Source organism: Rattus norvegicus, chromosome 14 (genome assembly GCF_021556685.1).
Source record: "Rattus norvegicus strain SHRSP/BbbUtx chromosome 14, alternate assembly SHRSP_T2T, whole genome shotgun sequence".
Classification (NCBI taxonomy): Eukaryota; Metazoa; Chordata; class Mammalia; order Rodentia; family Muridae; genus Rattus; species Rattus norvegicus.
In genome coordinates, this window is record NC_141547.1 from 14,823,226 (window position 1) to 14,843,766 (window position 20,541).

Genomic DNA, 20,541 nt, shown 5'->3' on the forward strand with positions numbered 1-20,541 from the left:
AGCCGCCTGCACCCTCCACATGACTATTGTGAAGACAGCAAACAGCTGCTTTCTCCTGGGAAACCCACACCCATGGGTGTCTTACACTTTCTCTAGCATCTTTAGCTCTTTTTCCTTCCACATGCTTTTTAAGACTGTGTGTGTATGCGCGTGCATGCGTGTGCACGTGGGGTTGTGCATGTGCTTGCCTATAGGTATGTGCACTACACATGCGCAAGGCCCACAGTAGTCAGAAGAGAGCGTTGGATACCCTGCAACTAGAGTTACGGATGGTTGTGAGCCACTGTGTGGATGCTGGGAACTGAGCCTAGGACCTAACCATGGAGCCATCTCTTGCTCTTAGCAGCACCTGTCCACTCCCAACATCCATGTTGAATATTTATGTTTAAAAGTGTCACTCACCACACTGCAAGCTCTTCTCTGAGAAGCCCACAGCATGCCCTTGGGTATGTCTGACTTTTCTTCTGAGTACCCCTCTTCTTCTTAACTTCATGCTCAAGTCTATATTGAAGTACCTTGATTAAACTTCGACTCCATATTGCCAACTTGTGAAATTTTCTGCACCTGTGCCACGAACCTGTTTGGCTTAAGCCAAAGCCCCTAACAGGTTAGGGGAGCTCCTCGGAGTACTGCGGGCTGTGCCTCTCTCCCTGCACTCCTTGACGGAAACCACTATGACTATAGCTTTGCTATACAAAGAAGAAACTGAGACTCCAACACTTCACCTCACACAACACCGGACACTCTTTGTCTCCACACCTCACCTTTGATATAGTGCGGGGCTAGGACCTCCCACAGGGTCTACTGGAACACTGGCTTTGAAGAAGCTGAATTTGTCCTTACATGCATAAATGTCTACCTTCGCACACTCTGAATAGTTGTAACAAAGAATGGCGAAGACAGGAGCAGGCATAATTATCATTTAGGCAGAATGAAGGACAAAAAGGAGACAGGATATATATATCATCTCTTCTCCCAAAAAATTCCCAATTAAGGGAAAAGAATAATCCATACCCCTGTGAAATAATTACTGGGCGTACTCCAGAGGTAATTGCTATGTTGGCAATAAGAATGTGGGTAACGAGTAGGCAAGCCTTTAACAAGGCAGTCATCCTACAGAGTTCCACTCTAGTTAAGCCTGAACTGCTCTAGGTCTTGGGCCCAGAACATAATATTACAGCGTCAACTATAAAAGCAGTGTAAGAACTGGATGGGTATGTGTTTGGAAAGGTCCTTAAGCCTAAGTGCCACAAAGTCTGGGATCAAATGGAAATGCCCCGCTTTGGGGCTAGGGTTCAGCGTGAATGTGCAGAGTGAAGAGGTCAAGGGGTTGGCTCTGGATGCAACCCCAGCACCAATACAGAAATCCCTGTTTTAGAGTCCTAACTGCTTTGGTACTAGACTGCCCTAGACCATCCCATTTCTGGTCTAATCTGGCTCCAGAGTACGTAAAGATGCCTTAGCTCTGAATCCTACCTGCTTTTCCTTTCTATGGGCAAAAGCACATAAAAACAGAGCACAATTTTGATTTCACGTGTCTTTCCAATACTGTTCTTCATATGAATTCTGCCGCCGCCGATTCAGTTTGAATGGTATCAGCTTCTGGACAGCTGTTGAGCACTGAGGCTAAACACACTGTCTGGCAGGCAGATGGGTTTGGATCACAGTCCTGCCTACCACAGCCGTGTCAATGAACCTAACTTCTCTAACATGCCTAGCACTGTACCAAGATTTGTCAGATAGCCTTGGAGCGAGGCGTAAATAACCCACGTCAGGCACTTGGCATGGTGTAAGTGGTCAGTAAAGTTGCCTGTTACCTGTAAATGGCAATGCAGCAGCTGGAGGGAAGGTCAGAAGATGTACCTAGCATTGGGCATTTGGCAAAGAAAAGACACACCAACAGCCTGTCCCTCCAGGGAAGAGACAGGCCAGGAGAGCAGGCAAAGGTGACAGAAAACTGTTGAGAGAAGACACATTTAAGTTTTATAAAAACAACACATGACACTGGCAAGGATGCTCTGGGAGAATTTCTTGAAATGAAGCATCATCACGGGCTTTTAAAATTACACGATTTGTTGCATTTCACCCTTAAATTCCCTAAGGATGGGGATATTGTGGGTTGAGTTTGGTGTTACATAGCAAGTACTTACTTGGGCACAGGAGATGTTCAGACATCCATCCAGTGAGTGAATACACAAAGGAGGGACCCTTCAAGCCATTTAGTAGGTGTGTGTGTGTGTGTGTGTGTGTGTGTGTGTGTGTGTGTGTGTGTGTGTGTGTGTGTGTAGCCCCTAAAGGAAATGAAAGCAAAGAGGAGATGGAGCCAATGTGCTCAATGTGCTGCTGGCTGGCTCTGCTGCCTGGAGAAGCTGAGAAGGGAGCAGCCATACCAGTGGGTGTGGTGCTGAGTCATGGTAAGGAAGCTTGAACTGGATGCTAAGAAACCAATCTGTTAAGGGTTTCATCAAAGAACCGAGATAATTAGTGCATGTGTTCACCGTTCACTCTGTATTATGTAAAATACCAATGACATAAACCCATTCCAAGAATAAAAACATTCATAGAATCACCCTCTGGCCATGAATATTTTGTTTCAGCAATTTACTTCTCTGTAACAAACCACCCCAAAGTCTAATGGCTTTCAAGCAACTTATTTCTTATGAGTCTGTGGGGGATCTGGACCAACTGTAGGGGTTCCCCTTAGATAAGATCCAGGGTGTTCAGCTGAAAGCCCAGAACATCAAGATGGTTTCACTCTCAAAACCCTTTCCACATGCTCTCTTGTCTTTCAGGCCTAGTACAAATTCCTTTGTGGTAAAATGGAGGGCCAAGAGGGCAAAAAGAGTAGCTACTAATTTCTTAAAGCCTAGTGTCTGTCTGCCTATCTGTCTGTCTCTCTCCCCTTTCTCTCCTCTCCCCCCTCTCCCCTCTCTCTCCCTCCCTCCCTTCCTGTCTCTCTCTCTCTGTCTCTTTCTCTCATACATACACACACACACACACACACACACACACACACACACACACACAGCTTCTCCTGCTGCACTTGAGAACAGCCAAAATGCAAGGGGAAGAGGGTGGGTCCATTTGTTGACCGAAAGAACATCACAGTGCTAGGGCTGGGAAGAGTGCCTGGCTGCCACTTTGGGACACGATCTACCAGTCTGGTATCTACAATCTACTTACTAGCAAAGACAGTAAGTTGTTGTGTATTTGCAATATTTACAGGAAAACTGTATTCCAAAGAGTTTTGGAACAGAGTCTCTAGGATAAAGGGCTTGTCTAGCATGTACAAGATCTTGGGTTCAATCTCACCATTTAAAAAACAACAACAAAACAGGAGGGACAAAGTGAATGTCTTAATCTATATATATATATAAGTGAAGTGGAATGCCTGCATCAAATGATAACTTGCCTGTGTGGTGGGAGATAGGATGTAGGGGAAGCATCATGCTGCAATCTGGCATTTAATGACAGGAGTTGAAGGAAAAAAGAACCAAGAAAATGGTTTAAGCTGCCATGAGAATTATGCAACCAACATCTGTGTAATGAACAATGCAAACTCTGTTAAGTCTAAGCGGGTTTATTAAAACATAATACATAATCTCACATCCTAGGGCAAGAGGTGGAAGTAGGGTCAGATGGGTGGAGACCCAGGACCAATCCAGCAGGACACCTCACAACAGCAAAACACACCCAGCCTACCCCGGAAACCACAACATCCAAACCGAAAGAGGCAAAATTTTTTGTCAACTCAAAGGGGTCGATCAAGAATGAGGTCAAAATGGAAGCCTCTCCTCACACCCTGGTCACACACCTGGTCACACCTGTGCAGATGCCTGGGTGTCAGTCTGACACCTCAATGCCTTTGAGAAAGGTGCCTGGCTGTGAATACTGAATAACAGTAAGCTTGTAAGTACCCTCATAATAACACACACACACACACACACACACCCTCACACATGTGCTCACTGACACTGGCACACACACATGCACATTCCAGCCCATCTTCCACATCTTGCCTGCTAGCTTAACATTTTTTTAGCCCCAGGAGATGACAAGTGAAAACAAGCCAGCAATAGGTTCAGAGTAGGAGACTTGGTTTCCCTCTTATTGCATGGGTCCTTTTGAACAAATTTTCAAGACCATTTAAAAAATGTCTTACTGGCATGTCTTTAAAGGTTGAATAGGCAGCAAGTAGAGACCAGATCCAAGCAAACCTGGAATAAGATATCAAGAATAACATAGTAGCCACTATTATAGAAGGGAGGGTGTGGGTGTGTGTGTGTTTTCCCCCGAGCGTGCACACACTCGTGCACGCAGATCATGCACACTTGCTTATGTGTAAACCAAACAAGTAGAAGAAAACAATTATCAGTAAAGTTATAAACAGTATAAGTGACATCCTCCAAGTGAAGCTAGTTACTCTCCAGGAAACAGCAGGAGGAGAAAATACTAGCCAGATTTTTAACCTTGAATGGGCAGAATTCTGATTCGGTGAGACGGATGGAGAAAACAGGTTTAGAAACCTCTCAATGGAGAGGTCTAAACTAAATACATCAAAAACTAGGAGTAGAAGGAGGCATGCACAGCAAGATCTACTGAGAAAAGCAGCACAATCCAAGGGACCGAAGAGGCCACAAATACTTCACAGTAAACCAAAATGAGAAGCAGAACATATTGTGGCTTGCCAAAGATATTTACTAAGGGTCACCATAAAACAGATGCCTGACTGAGAAAGTAGGAAGCTGTAGTGAACTGAGTAAGAATGGTCCCTGTAGACTCATAGACTCAAATGCTTGGACACCAGTGAGTGGCCACTCTGGGGTGTGGCTGTGTCGGAGGAACTGTCACTGTGGGTAGGATTTGAGGTTTCAGATGCACAAGCCAGGCCCAGTGTCACTCTCTTCCTGCCAATGAGTGTCAAACTCTCAGCTCCCTCTCCAGCATCAAGTCTGCCTGTGTGCTGCCATGCTTCCCTCATGACAGTAAAGGACTGAACCTCTGAAACTGTAAGCCAGCCCCAATTAAATGTTGTCCTTTGTAAGAGTTGCTGTAGTTATAAAACGATGACTAAGAGAAGTCATGCTGTATCTCCAGGGCAGAGAGAACAAATAAATTATACTCAGTATGCTGGATTTGCTACAAAACAAGTTTACAAAATCTCATAGAATGGGAAACCTATAGGAAAAAAAATTTTTAAAAAAATTTAACTTGAAGGAGAGGCCAGGTGTGGTGGTACATGTCTTTAATTCCAGCGATTGGGAGAGGCACGCAGATCTCTGAGTTCGAGGCCAGCCTGGTCCACACAGTGAGGACAGCCAAGGCTGTATAGAGACCTTACCTCAATCAATCAATCAATCAATCAATCAATCAATCAACCTAAAAAACCTGAGATACGGAAAGCAAGGTGCTAGGAAACTAAGGGCCAAACTGAAGAGGAACTACAGCCAGCAGTTAGAAGGCTGTGTGGGGGCCTCCGGCCTCACTTCAACCCCTCACATTAAAATGTACCAAGTACTTTTAACAAAAAAAATCAATCAAACACTGAAATATGAATACATGTAGGGAGAATTCATTAAAATTTTTATTTTGAATTATGACCTATTCTGAATTCAAAAAAATCTACTTTGGAAAACACCTCATTGGGTGTTGACTTACTAATAAAAAGTAAGTCATCACTGTTTGAACATAATATAGAATACACAATAAATTATATTTACATGCACTGACCAGATTATCACACACAAGGTAAAAAAATACAGTATTTTATGTACATTCTTAAAGATTTACATTTTCACATAGGTTTATAAAGTTAAAAATTCTCTGTACAAAATCTTCCGTGTACAGAGTGTACACATCTTCGTCCTTATGGCTGTATCGCCACACAGAACTGCTTTAAACTAGCACTACAACACTGGAGGGCTCACTTCATATTCACATCTTGGCACCCATGTACAACACATCATGAAATGTGAATTATAAAACAATTAGAAAGTAATCATGCAGCTATCTTAATACAAGAAAGTGAGATGAGCTGATCAGCACTTATCACCTCCATTTCTGTTCGTATCTGTGCCACTTCCTGCTCTGTGTATGCCTATTCCACTTCCTGTTCCGCTTTCACACAGGTGCATGCAAAACTAGCAGATTATGAACTTTTTAGGCAACAATAAAGTAATACTACATCCTGACAATGCTTAGGTATGAAGAATGCAGCTAACAGTCCTAGCTTGGTGGCAATTTCTGCTTCAGCAGAATCTCAAGACATTTACAAACTAAAATTTGCAGACGTGTCAGTATCATTCTTAATGTATAGGATCTGTGTCAGACAATACATCGCCAATAGAAAAACAGAATCAGTGTTAGACACTCAAGAGTACTGCAGTCTCTGTTCTGAGAACTGGGGAGAAGGAAACAGGAAAGGACTGCCCTCTGCCCCTGCTAAGGAAGCCCTTGCAGTCTGTTAAATACAGACACCTGAAGGCTGTACAGTTTCAGATGGGCTACACTAGTCATCTCTAAAAGTCCTGAAAAGGAATGAAGGTGTCAGCACCTTCCCTCCTCCCCACGGACAAGTGTCAACAAGAAAATAAAGTGCCAATGTTTAAAGTACTATTAAGAGGCACTAACCCATTTGATGGCTTAGGATTAAATATGAAAATAGGCCAGATCTGATCTGAATAATAAACAGAAGGTAGGTATTCCAGTCTGTGAAATTCCTGTCTAGACGGGGGCCGGACTAGAAAACTACCCACTCCCCCAAGTATTGCTTTGAAACAGGTACACACACTTTAAACCCTGACAGACTTGTGAACTCTAAGGTGGAAAGCACAGTGTCTGAGCCACCTGGAAGTCAAAGAAGAAGGTGCATTCCTGATCACTCGGAGGGGAGCTGCTCAGACTCTCCTCTCCACAGCTCATGTCTTCACCAGAGTCCTCACTGAAAGGAAAAAGACAAGAGGGTGTCATTGCTTAAAACGCACATGACTACAGGCAAAACGAAACTGAGCCTGCTGCAGTTTACGTAAATATTATATTCTAATGTTAATCACCGTTTACACAGCTGAGTTGAGCTTAAAGTCAACTCTATTCTCATTACAAGGTATTTTTCCTTAACAATAGTTTTCTTTCATTCACAGACAAAGTTTCTCTATGTAGCCCCGGCTGTCCAGGAACTCATGTAGATTAGGCTGGCCTTGAATTTACAGAAATCTGCTTGCTTCTGCTTCCCATGTGCTGGGATTAATGGCATGTACTACCATGTCCGGTTAACAACAGTTTTCTTAAGAGAGCGGCACAAACTGCCATCTACGCCGGTACCATTAGCTGTAGCAGAAGTAACCACAGAATTCTACATATCTGCACCCAGTGGTTAAGTGTGGTCTGTTTAAAGGTCTTCTTTGTATCAGTTTCTCCTTCTACTGGTTCCCTCCAATACCAAAGCAAGAACACACTATAAAACGGGAGTTTCTAGTCCTTATCTGATAGCACAGAACAATCAAATTTGGCAAAATTCACTTTACAGAAATAAGTGGTGGCACTGACAAAATGTGACGTCTGTCCAGAGTTGGCCCGACTACCCACGGCTCCTGTGCTCCACTGTCCTCCCACAGCTCTCTGACCATGAAAAGCCTGGACACTGTTTCCACTGTTTTTGTTGTAATAACTGTACTGTGTCCCCAAAGTAAGTAAAATGAAAAGATAAAAGTATCCTTTCAGGTGAGGTTTACAAAATGTCTATTTTTTAAAACTACTAGTAATGTTCTAGCTTGAAAACCCACTGCCCTTATGAGGGATTTTCTCTTACAACTCTCCACAGGGGATTTCATTCACTCTTTCTGAGACAGTGTCTCACAGGGAACGGTGGTCTGCTGCACAGCTAAGGATGACCTCCAATTCCTGGCCCTCCTGCCTTCAGCTCCCAGTGCTGGGGCTACAAGAATGTGTCCACACCAGACTTAACAGTGTTGGGGATCAAAATCAACACTTCACGCATTGAGCTACATCTCCACCCCGGTTCCTCTTCTAACTTTTAAGTTACATGTAGTTACTTATCTAGGATGGCAGGGAGGGGACAGAGAGGAAGAGGGAGGGGGACATGTGTAGAGTTGAGAAAAATGACTTGTGAGGTTGGTTCCCCTTCTACAGTGTGGGTTCTGGGACTCAAACTCCAGCTTGTCAGCAAGTGGCCTTACCTGCCGAGACACCCTGCTGGGCCTTACGGTTGTTCCTTTCTTTCAAACAAAACCCATCATTACATCTAGTGTGTGGAAGATGCCTGCTTACCTCTCACTCCCATCAAAGCAGCCCCCCTCCGGGATGGTGGGCAGCTCGGGAACACTGTAGTAGCTGTTGTGGAGGCTCTGCGCAGTGCGCCGAGAAACAATCCAAACCAGCTTCTTCAGGTCAGGCTTGCAGCAGTGGGGAGAAGAGTATTCAGCGAGGCATTTAGAAACCAGTTCCCTCCAGTAAAAGAATTCAGTGTCGCTGATCTGGGTATAAAGAGGAAGAGGTTACAACAATGCAGCCCACACTTCTGCTTCTCCCCCCCCCCCCACCGAAGTCACACGGTAACTGGTGCCGGGTATTCTGATTGGAACAGATGTGAATATGACTTGGGTGCGAAATGTCTCAAAAGTCCTACGGACCACTGAAATGTGCGGCCAAAACATGGAATCCACTGGTTGAAATAACGCTTCGGGTATGACTTACACAGAAATCAATCACAGAAAAAGTCTGCCTATTGCCTATTCTAAGAAAACACAGACCTAAAGCTCAGTACACTGTTTAGTAGTGATGAACAAAAGAAATTTAACACCTGTTATAAGCATTATTCTCTTTCTATGGTAAATGTTTCTTAAACGAATCAGTTTCAATTGCTTATAATATACATTTTTATTATGAGAGAAAATACAAACTAAAATTAGCACTATCAAAGAAGAAATTCTCCAGAAGATCCTCCCCACATGGAGAACGCTGTTCCGACTGATTCCATCGAACATGAAGATGACTTTGTGTATCACTGCCATGCTCAAGTTTGGAGAGAGAGAAAGCTGTGACGGACAGAAGCTAATATCTCCTGCTAACACAAGGCTTTTGTTTTGTTTTGACAGGCTCACCTAGCCCAAGAAGTCATTGCACTCAATGTAGACCACACTGACTTCCAAGCTCACAATCCTCCCACCTCAGTCTTCTGGGTGCTAGGACTACAAGTGTATGCCATCATATGGGACTTAAGAGCTACCTTTTGACTTGGATAAACTTACCCTACTTGGGACTGCAGCCCAGATATTCAATCTACATGTCCGCCCTAAAATGACTTCCCCAACTTACTTAGCCTAAACATTTCCTAGCATAAGCCTTTGCAGTCCAAACTTTTGTTCTCACAGATGATGGCCCAGGCTCCCGGTCAGCACACTTATTCTGCATTGCCAACTCCTTTGATAATAGCCCCAAGTACTTCTCACACTCCCCATTATCTAACACTAAGTCACAATGTAAGAAGCATACCATTTCATGTTAAGTTTTGCACTTCCTTAACCAGACTATCAGTTTAAGTAAGGAAAAGCACTGTGCTTTTGTTTTGGTTTTCATGACTGCAGAAACTTACGGAAGTGGCCCACCTAAGGAGCTTTTTAAGAAACTGCTAGTGACCTTTGGTAGTACTACTGAGATGACTCAGTTCTCCAGACATAGATATGAGGGGATGCCCTCGATCACCTTAGTGTAGTTAGTGTATTTTCTAGTCCATGGCTGAGAACAGTCATTGGGAGTATGCACCGCTCTCCTGCCTTCGGGCATGCCTATCCCAGGAGTATACTTATATGTTGCAGTGCATAGGTGAGGACAAGGACAGCTCTCCTGCACAGAACGAGCACCTGCATTCAGAAAGAAGCTGACTAAGTCAGGGTTTCTTATGGCTTAACACTGCCTAGGCCAAAAATGGTAACACCTGACATACAAGAGAAAAATGCACAAAGACACTGAGAATTTCACAAAGGATTGTATAAAGTAATTAAGATACCGCAAGAAGAAAAAAGGAAACACCAGAAAAAAAAAAAAACAACAAAAACAAAAACAAAAAAAAGCTTGCTTTAATAAGCAAGGCCTAAAGGTATTTACCTTCAAATGTTTTTTAACAAGCAGGAGAATTTCCAGCAGTTCAACGGATTTTATTGTTTCTATTTCCAAATTGAGAAGGCACAGAGCTAATACAGATGGCTACAAAAAAAAAAAAAAAAAGTAAACAAACATTAGGGAGAAAATCAAACTAGGATCGATAAGACATAGTTAAACAAGAAACAGACTCACTTTTGCTTTTGAAAAGACAAGCCGGCAGTTGCAAGCTTTCAGCTGAGCTTCCAGTTTATCGAGGCTCAGAACTTCCTTCCTGTACAACGAGAGAGAGAAGATGTATTAGCCCTTCAGAAGGCTACCTCATCCCTAGGGGCTCACGTCCAAGTTGAAAGTTTGGACAGAGTGAACACAGCACTTTGTCTCGGCAATCTAATTTCCTTCCTCGGTGGCAGCCACACCGAAGGCCAGGGATGCCCCGCTGAGCCCCGCTCACCTCTCTGGACTATGACAAAATACAATTGCGTGGTACAAGTGCAAAAAGTTTAAGGCAGTGGTGGCTTCCAGCTCATAGTGCAGTTTCTCTGAGATGATTTTCTCCATTCGTTTGATGTCAGACGCTGTGCATTTACACTGACTGATCCGGATCACGTCGTGCGTCGGGGGGATGTCGCATTCTTCCTCCGCCAGTCTGGCTGCCAGCAAAAAGCAGCAGACTCCAATGCAGGACAGGTGTTTGGGCTTCACCTGGGAAGCAGAACACAAGGGTCAGTCAGCACTTGGACGCTCAGAAATCACGTCGTCACGTTGCTTCTCTTAGATGCACTCGCCTTTACCCACAGTTATTTTTACATTTTAGACCCCTGTAACCTCTCTTTAACTAGAAAAATGGCTATGGAAGCATTTGTTAAATTTAAATGCAGGTTAAACAAAATCCCAAAGCTGGTTCAAAAGCTTGCTTTCTGGCACCGAATTACAGTTTGTATTTCAGACTTAGGAAAACTGAGAACAGTACATCTACCCTCAAAATAACCCTCTGAACACACACACACTCATGAACACACTCATACACACTCTCCTGCTTGGATGAAGGAAAACTATGCTGCATCTTGTCTTTTTGTACAAAACTCTACCACTACATGATGTAATCTTGCCCAGCAGAAGCACCCCATTGACTGCTCAGGGCAGAGGACATATGGAGGTCTGCTGTGGACAGATGGCTGCCCTTTTCTTTTCAGGGCCCTAAAAAGTGACCCAGCAGCTAACAGTGATCCTATTGGCCAGAGAATTTCTTTTTTTTTTTTTTTTTAACAGTTGCTGCTGACTATTAATAAGACCTCGGCTGCCTGCTGTGAAGGCCTTACAGAGAAGGGAGCAGGCCACCTTTAGCATAATTTTATACTTCATTTGTCTTGATTCAGTGTTAAAACCATGCAGGCTCCAAGGGGAACATGATAAAAAATGAAAACGTAACACATACACACACACGCCACACACACAGAGTAAAAAATGAAAATGTAACACACACACACACCCTACAGTTTTATTGCTATAAAAGGTCTAGCTTCTTTTATGCCAGTTTGGGCACTTTTATAAATGAGCCTATAAAAGATATTATGGTATTTTTCACAAAGTGAATTTTAATTAATTCTTCTCACCTCCCTCCTCCCCGAGCCCCTGTAAACACCTATGCTGAGGGCTTAAGGTGTAGCGGTCTCCCTTTGTAACGTCTTCCAAGAGAACGTATTTAAGAGGTATGGAAAAACCTCATTTAAAATCCAGAAATACAATTTTTCAGTCTCCCTAGTATGAATGATCACAATTCTGATTACTTTCAGTTTATGAATAAGAGGGGTTTTTTTTTGGTTTTTTTTTTTTTTTTTGGTTCTTTTTTCCGGGAGCTGGGGACCGAACCCAGGGCCTTGCGCTTCCTAGGTAAGCGCTCTACCACTGAGCTAAATCCCCAGCCCCGAATAAGAGGTTTTATTACATTCATTTGACAAATATTACTGAGCCCTGTATGTGTTAGAGACCGTGTTGGGCACTGGACATTGGAAACGTGTGGATCTGTCAGAAGTGGAAGCGCACACTGTTGACCTAGCACTTGGGGTAAGGGGGATGAGGTTTAAGATCAGAGCTACACAGAGAAAACATGTCTCAGGGAAAAAAAAAAAACAAAATAAAATAAAATAAAGATATAAAATACAATGTAGATTTTATAAAAACCGATTAAATACCTTCATCAGGGCCAAGAATCTATCCAAAATATTGACAGCCAGAACAAAAGTTTCAGTGCCAGATCCAAAAAAGTTAGTTAAACTTCTTAAATCTTCAACTTTGGCATTTCTCAGTCTTGAACACAAAGTGTTATCATTCTGAAATTAAAAACCAAGAATCAAAGCTTATTTTCTTAGAATGGAATAGAAAAGTTTCAAAAACTACTCTCCCTTCAGTTTTCACCACTGCCGTGTATGCTGTGACCTCCTAAAGCTAAAGCTATCAGTATACGTTCAGATATAAAAGATACATCACTGCTTCTAAAATGTATCCACTACAGAAGAACTTTGGCAGTTCATTCCAGGCAGTTACAGTAGTTCTTTGATGAGGTTTCTGTTTTCTAAAATAATTTAAGATCCTATTATAAATATTCCCTAGGAACTTCCCACCACCAGAAGAAACGCCTCTAACAGTACATTTGGTATAACTTCCACATTCACTGAAAACAAAAGCATAACCCTGCCCAGTTTCAGGTTTTTCTTAGTCCGGGGAGGCCAATTTTGGATTTAACTTTGTGGCCTTTGGTACTGCTTTCAACCGAGGAAAAACAAAATATTCCCAAGTCCTATCACTTCTCAAATTTACCTCTGGGGTAGCCTCCATCAAGGTCAGCCCTTTTTCTCGAGGTTGGTATCTCTGTTCTTGTTCCAGGTAGAAGTTCAACAATCCGAAAAGCTGAACCCCTTCGCCACCTGCCAAGTGCTCGGCCCCCAAATCCTTCATCTGCAGCAAATACACCGCGGCCGGTTAAGAATATATTCAGGATATGAAGGGGGTGTGAGAAAAAAGACTTGGCCGCGATCCCTCAGCTAGGGGCGCCCCAGCTCACACAAGCCAGAACCGGGTGAGGGGATCCGTCACGTCGACCAGCCTCTGGGGAATCCTCCCCTAAAGACAAGGAGGCGTGGCATGGGGGAAGGATCTCGGTCACCTCCGCTGGCCAGGGCTAGTTCTGACCAGCCCTCTGGCCGATGGCGTTTGACAAACAGGAAAACTGTCCAAGGAGCGTAATGTCTCCTACTGTCCGTATCACCTGGATAGCACAGCAGGGACTTCTGCCTGCACTCTAGGCCCTAGAGAAAAGCGGGGGGACCGGAAGATTGAAGCCACCGAAGCGGGTTCTGGGGCGGGGCGTTGCACAATAGGAGAGAAGGGAGGGGGAGTCTCGAGACTGAACAAAGAACTGGAAGGAGGAGGCTTCGGAGCCCCGCCCCGGGACCCGTCCCGGAGCCCACCTCCAAGCTGTCCCCTACGCTTCTGCAGCTTAAAGGAGCCCCGCAAGTGGAGACAGAGCGGCCCACCAGCTTGGGAGGTGCTGGGAGGACAAGGGGAGTCCAGTCTGCCCGCGCCGAGCAGGAACCTAATACTTCGGTTCAGTAACGGTGCTGAGTCCCCGGGCTGTCAACCCCCGTGTGGCCTCACAACATCCCGGAGCCCCTGTCAGTCCCTCGGATGCGACTGGGGGACTCTACCGTCCTAGCAGACTGCAATCCAAACCCGGAGCCACCCGGGAGGCCCACTCACCGTGTCGGCCCCGGCGTCGCGGACCGGCGCGGCGGGGGCGTCCGGACCCTCCTCCGAGGTAGGGGACAGCCTGCTCAGCGGCGCCCCGACACCCGCATCCGACCTCCCCGCCGCCGCCGGGTCTCACAGCCCGGGCTTCATGCTGCTCTTCAGCCGGGCGCTGCGCCCGCCCTGCACCTCCACCTCCTCCCCGCTCCGCCGCAGACTCCCGAGCCGAGCAAACCCCTTGTTTTTGTTTTGAGTCTGCGACGCCCCCAAGGGGCGGGGCGCGTGACTCCGCGCGGAGGGATCCTCTCTCCCTCATTCAGTGGATCTGAAAAAAAAGAATCCCTGCTCCAAGCCTCATTTCCCAGACTCTCCTAGTCCTTTCTCTTCCAATTGGCTTTGCCGAGCCAGGATCTAGGGTGAGGAATGGAATCTAGATTTCAGCCTCATTTCAGGATGAAGCCGGAAGGGAGCAAAGATGAGAGAGCTGGTCGGAGAGCGGAAGGAGACCTTCTCTAGACGCCTCACACCGTTTAAAGGTCCCCGATTTGTTTTGTTTTCGCTGTTTTAAAAAGTCCGCCCAAAGTAGCCTGCTCCCTGATTGGATAGGGGTGGGGCAAGCCGACTGCTGAGGACTTGATTTAATCTCGAATCTGGATTGGCTGGCCGATTGGCTGTTGCGTCCTCTGATTGGCTCTCATTATATCCTGAGTCTCTTATCTTCTTCGGGGGCCTTAGCAACTCCGGGGTCTAGATTGCGCATGCTTGGGTGGGTGGCATTTGTGGAGCTTGGTTACGTGCCGGGGTCCACAGTTGCTCTAGCTAAGTGTAGGCGAGGCCCAAGACTGTCGCTTCTGGTCACACCCCCGAAAATCTGGGGTCACATAACTCTGTAACAGCGTTTCCACGAGTGCAGAAGGGCGTCCTCAGCTTCTTAGTTGTACCACCGATGCAATAAGCAGTCAATCTACAACATTTCTTGAAATGCCTACCGAGATATTTGTTTTAAAAAAACAAAAAACTCTTGACTCAGGAAAGAAAAAAAAGAAGCTAGGCTCAACTACTTGGTTACACAGCTGAATTGTTGAAGTTAAGCCGTGGGTGGTAGAGACTGAGTTACAGAATTGTTAATGCATTTGTGGACCTTGACATTTTTTTCCATAAAAAAAGTTCAAAGGAGGGACTTTCCTATAAAAACTGCAGATTGACGAGGGTATATAAATATCTAGTAGGTATAATAGCGTGCTTCTAGAGATTATGGTTGTACTGTTTGCTTTCGGTTTTAATGAAGGCTCCCACAGCCGCTTGGTTCTTGATCGCCCATAAATTATCATTTATTGTCTATTATAATTAACGTTGTTATTAAGCTGACACCTCTCCTAAGGCAGAGCAAAAACCAAACCAACTAGATGCCTTAGGCAGAACTAACTTTCACACGGAGTGGAGTATCAGTAAGGAGGTAGGAAAAGTCCCTAGGTGGTTTTGGTTTTGGTTTGTTTGTTTGTTCGTTTGTTTGTTTTACTTTCTGTTTTCTCAGATCTCTACCTCCTACCAAACATGCAAATTGGTAACTTTGCACCTTCATGAATTCTAAACAGCTAGCCTCTTGGAAGTGAGTTTTCTACTCTTATGTGTGTTTTCCGTGAGGCACTTTGGAGCTTCTAAACTACTTAGAGGGCACATAGTACAACTTTAACAAGCTGAAGAATTAGTCAAATAGATGGCTTTGTGTATTATCTGGAATGAGACTCAGACATCTGTTTGGAGCACAGAGCAACAGGGGACAAGAATGCCAAAGGGCCTAGCTAGCACTCCTGTTTCAGAAGGGTGTGGCCTTCTTGGTTTTAGAACATAAAATAAAATTAGCATACCACTTATAAATGATTTACAGGTTACACAATTTTATTCAAGGTGTGGTTGATCTTTTAAGCATTATTTAAATTATTACTTTAGTGACGTACATCTGGGCCAAAGTCCATGCTAATAAACGCACACAGCAGCCGGCGACTCCTTTAGAGAATGGAGCTATGATTAAAGTTCAGACGTACATCTGCTTGCAACAGGGAACGAACTCAGCTAACAGGGTTCAGAGAGAGAAAGAAGCGACCACCAAATCAAATGAAAAGACACACAGAGAAGTTTAGGAGCTGAATGAACATGGAGACTGGGGAGAGCTTTGTTTTCCGATGGGCAAAGGTATAAAAGGAGCCTGGGCTAGAAAATATGTGATTCGAAAGAGGAAGTGTAAAAGATGTGGCGGGACGTTTTTATAAATAACATACAAAAGGGAAGAAAGCCAGCCAAGTGCAACGGCTTACATCTGCAAACCCAGCACTTGGAAGACTGAGGCAAGCAGGGGGATTGCGGTGAGTTCAAGCTTAGCCCAGGCTACAGAGTGAGACCTCGTCAGAAGGGGGAAAAGATCTAGAAATTATCCTTTTCTTAGCCCACTAGAAGTTATACAAAACATACGCTGATTTTTACATGATGTGAACAGTCCTGTAGAGTGAGCTGTTTTGTACTAGTGAATTCACTGCTCAGCACAAGGGAGACTAACTTTCCACCACTGTCCATTGAACTCTTTAATATTAAAAGACAGCAGTCCTTTTAACATACTGGCCCCAAATTACATTGTCTCCCCATGGGAACCTCTTCTTTTATACTTTTCCAGGAAGTGAGAAGAATTGCTTTTTGCTGAATCAATCTCTCTCTCTCTCTCTCTCTCTCTCTCTCTCTCTCTCTCTCTCTCTTCCCCCCCCACCCCCATGTGTGTCTCCCTCCCCCTCCCTCTCTGTCCCTTCCCTCTCTCCCTCCACCTCCCCCTTTCCCTTCCCTCTCCCTTAAATGAGCCTTTCTGCAGACTGGCCTTGGACCTTATCTCCTCCGCTAGCTGCACCAGATCTGTAGGCACTGTTTATTAAAAGAAGACATTCTTCCAGTGCTGATCAGACTACCCATTAGGTTCATCTTGGGCTTTCCTGAGCAATTCTTGAAGACCGCATTCCTAGACAATCACCCGTAATAAAAATAAGGAAATGAAAACTCTTTCAGCACCCAAAAAAGATAGAGGGAATTCCCTTTATTATGTGATACTGGGTCTTCTTCAGTGCAGTGACAGGGGTTGCGGTAGTGAGTAGGAGGAACTGGACGTAGGAAAACTGACACTATGAGGGATTTACTAATAAACTTGCTTGGGACCTATCAAGTTATAGAATGTAGAATCTATCAAATTCTATGGTGCTGCCTCCAATATGATGGAGAGATAGTAATGTAGAACCAGGCTCCTCAGAAATTGAAAGGAAGCTTTGTTCTGTAATTGAAGCTGAGGGTTGCTGCGAAAGTCTCTGCTAATGTTTGTTCACCAAGACTGGCCTCGAATGCAGCCGGCTCCATTTCCACAACTAAAGGAGCCAGTCCTGACTTTCAACTGTCTATTAGGACATCCCCACATCAAAGACCATGCCTCTAAGGGGCAGCTTGAGGGGGCAGAACAGGGTCACAACCACCACAAGTTCCCTGTGCTCTTATCAGAAGAAAGCATAGTTCTGACAGATGGGCAAGATGAACCTGAGTCACAGCTGCTTGAAAATAGCAACACTGGTGTGTTTAAATAATTCCGCCAATGTCTTTGCAGTGTAAATCTCCCGTCTGAACAAGTGGCCAGACTTGCAGTCTCCTGTCTCTGTTCAAATTTTTCAACGTATGACCTGGGACCTGGAAGAAATTTAAGGATGACAGCTTATGTGGAGTGCATATGTCTAAGGTATATATAGACTAGTTAAAATCTTTTATTATTGGCTGACTCCTCTTTGAGCAATAGCCAGAGACAGTCACTCACTACAGTAGAGGGCTTTTTATGATAGTTCTATAACACTAGGATTAGGTGGCACATTATCAGCAGTGGCCCTTCCGAAGGCATGACATAGAACGGAGAGACTGAAATCGGAAGATGGGAACTAGACAGGAAACGGCAGCAGCAGCAGCCACTCAACAACAAAGCCCACTCTTGATTCGGAGGGGTGTCCTCTAAACTGCTTGCAGCCAGCTTCCAACCAGAAGAAAACTGGGTGTCCCCGAAGGGCTGCTTCAAGGTCATCTAAGTGAGTCATAGCCTAGCATCTCTAGACTGAATAAGGGCATCTGAATCCTTATTGCTTTCCAAACAGCGTCTTTCTCCTTAGAAATAATGGCTCGTGCCACTCGTGGTAGCACATGCCTGTAATCTGGGGCGGAGGCAGGAAGAGCAACGGTCCATGATCATCTATACTTATATAATGGCTCTGATGCCAGTCTACAGTTCACGAGACCTGCCAGCAAATCTCAGCCTTTCCTTCAGCGGACACACTGAAGGACTTTGCCAATGCTGCCAATCTAATCTAGGGAACACTTGCGTGTTTTGGACTAGGGTTCCAACATCAAGGCCCCGTCTCCAAACCCTGTACAACAAAGATTTAATGAATATACACTAAGAGTTCAGAAATACAAAAATAAGTAAAAGAAGGTCACAGGTTCTGTCCTAATGCAACTACACTCAGGCAGAAATGCTACCCCAGGTACCACAATGGCTTTGGGTTCTAGCTTTCCTACACACTAGAGATACTCCTTCAATAGCTCACTTTGTTCTGAACGTCAGCTTTCTAATGTAAAAGGGGGGAAGGGGTGTTGGTTATGACTACTTTGTTCATGGAAACAATTTGCCCACACAATGAGCTATTAAGATTTTTCATGATGTTTACCGAAGGAATTGTGTTTAACCACAAAGAAATCTGATGGGAAGCAGCCCTGCAAGAGAACCTTAGGACCCAGGTTACCTGCTGAAGGTTCTATGCGTCTCCTCTCCATGTCCCTGTTCTTCCAGCTCCAGGACCAGCTCCTTTCTGCATTGAAAATGGTTGCAGCCCAAACTTCCTGTTTAGATTAGCTCTGGCTAGCAGAAGCCACAAAGGAGACAGGAATGTCTGACCCAGAAAGAGAGACAAACAGGGAACTTATAGCCCAAGCCAGGATGCCATCTTGAAGTGATTCTGCTTTTTTTTTTTCAACCAAGAGCTCATGTTTTGATCTTAATCTGGAAAGACTGCGATAATCTGCATAATAGATCATCACCCGTGCCTCTCCTCTAACGATCGATCGGCAGAGTAAATCAAGGAGGCGCCTCATACTGTCTCCTTTCTGACTTCTTTACAGGCAAGAGTCTCAGATAGGCCATCAACTTATCATGTTGACATTCTGTTGTTTCTGTTAGTCATCATGCATGCTATCTCTTTTTCTGGGGAAGTCTTCACAGACCGATGGGAGGACTGGTGATAACCACAGCACAGCAGATTCCCAGATGTGGATGTACCCAGCCCCTAAATTATGGAAGTCATCCATACCTTGGGGACCAGCAGCAATAGGGCCAGTGATTGTAGACACCATTGACAGTTCCACTGGCTCACTCATTTGTTGAGGGTCAACAGGACCCTTTCTGTTAGGCTATAAGCCAACTGATATAAGCGAAGTAGCTTTGACATGACATGGGAAGCTGGCAAAGAAGAGTACAACAGGCAACAGATAATCCTGCTGGTTATCTCAGGATAGTGAATCTCCCCCCAAAGCAGATATTCTTTCCAAGAGACTATGCCTCAGAATGGTGCCAAGCCTTTCGATGACCTCCTGTCTTAGCCTACCATCAAGCTGGGACTAGACTCAAGACATCTGCTCCCAAAGTCACTCTTAAGGAGATGCAGTCTCTATTAAGGAATGCTGTGTATTATAGGATATATCTTTTTCCTTTGATCCTTCTTTTTCCTTTTAATTTGTTCCAGGAGCCATAGCATAAGTCAAATATCTCCGGTCTTATCTTGACATCACCACCCTATGTAAAGTAGCCACTTTCAAGAAAGAGCTATTTAGGAACCATCTGTTGAATCTATCTTCTTATTCCAAAAAGAAGTTTCACTGTCTATAAAAACAAGCTCCTCTCGTTTAGATCTCAAGTAGAAAGGCAGTTGACATTTAGAGTGATATGAATAAAGGATGCAAGCTTGAAATTTGCTTTTGTTAACATTTTAAAGTGTTTTCCAAATGAAGGGTTTCTTTTTTTCAAATTCCAACAAGAGAGATTGCCTTAAGGATTCACCAATCTGTTAAATCGCATATAGCAAGTTTTCAACCTTAATTACGAAGAAGAAATTGTGGCTACAGGTGGGAACAGAACCAGAGGAGGGGGAATTGGATAATTTGGAGAGGTTTTCCTTACGGAGAAAAAATAATTTACAAATATAAAAGTATATATGAAAGTCAGCACCTATTTAACAGGAGATGGATCTAGGTAAATTTATAGATTTTATAAATCTATAAAAGTTGTCGTATACTTACTGTTCTCACTATCTGTTGCTGAAGTGCATCGAATCCCAAACAAATGTTGTAAGTTAAAACACTCATAACTATCATAACTCTAGGGATTAGGTGAGTTTAGCTGGGCGGCCCTAATTCCTAATTCTTAGGAACTTGCAGTCAGCTGGTGACTGGGGCTGTGTAATGGTTGGGCAGAGAGACTCAACTAAGTGAGACCTGTGGCCAAAATACTTCCACATGTGGACCTGGCATGCTGTCTTTCCAGTTTCATGTGGCCTGGCGATGGCTCTAGCGGAATGCCAGATGAGTACTGAATGCAGCACTTCATTCTGTGATTGATTA

At 44.4% G+C, this 20,541-nt stretch overlaps 1 protein-coding gene and 1 long non-coding RNA gene across 4 annotated transcripts; one reads left to right on the forward strand and one right to left on the reverse strand.

The window, feature by feature from the left end:
• Window positions 1-5,562: 5,562 nt before the first annotated feature.
• Window positions 5,563-14,083, reverse strand: Ccng2 (cyclin G2). Of its 2 annotated transcripts, none has more exons than XM_087582700.1 (8): window positions 13,876-14,083; window positions 12,937-13,074; window positions 12,312-12,449; window positions 10,571-10,821; window positions 10,312-10,390; window positions 10,123-10,221; window positions 8,329-8,492; window positions 5,563-6,892 (listed from the first exon to the last, which is right to left on the reverse strand). In XM_087582700.1, exons 2-8 carry the CDS (start codon window positions 13,072-13,074, stop codon window positions 6,817-6,819), a joined length of 945 nt encoding a protein of 314 aa, XP_087438826.1. In that variant the 5' UTR covers window positions 13,876-14,083; the 3' UTR covers window positions 5,563-6,816.
• A 1,768-nt stretch (window positions 14,084-15,851) lies between these two features.
• On the forward strand, window positions 15,852-19,973 carry LOC148001243 (uncharacterized). Of its 2 annotated transcripts, none has more exons than XR_015637305.1 (3): window positions 15,852-16,226; window positions 17,495-17,623; window positions 18,602-19,973. It is a non-coding gene; the product is annotated as an uncharacterized LOC148001243 (long non-coding RNA). The 2 variants fall into 2 exon arrangements; XR_015637306.1 differs by having other exon boundaries at window positions 15,854-16,056.
• The last annotated feature ends 568 nt before the right edge of the window (window positions 19,974-20,541 follow it).

Coding starts and splice junctions, on each gene's coding strand:
- Ccng2 (XM_087582700.1), bottom strand. CDS start 13,074: ATGAAGGATTTGGGGGCCGAGCACTTGGCAGGTGGCGAAGGGGTTCAG. Junction 10,391..10,570: donor TTTTGTCATAGTCCAGAGAG/GTGAGCGGGGCT, acceptor CTCGTTGTACAG/GAAGGAAGTTCTGAGCCTCG. Junction 10,222..10,311: donor TTGTCTTTTCAAAAGCAAAA/GTGAGTCTGTTT, acceptor TTTTTTTTGTAG/CCATCTGTATTAGCTCTGTG.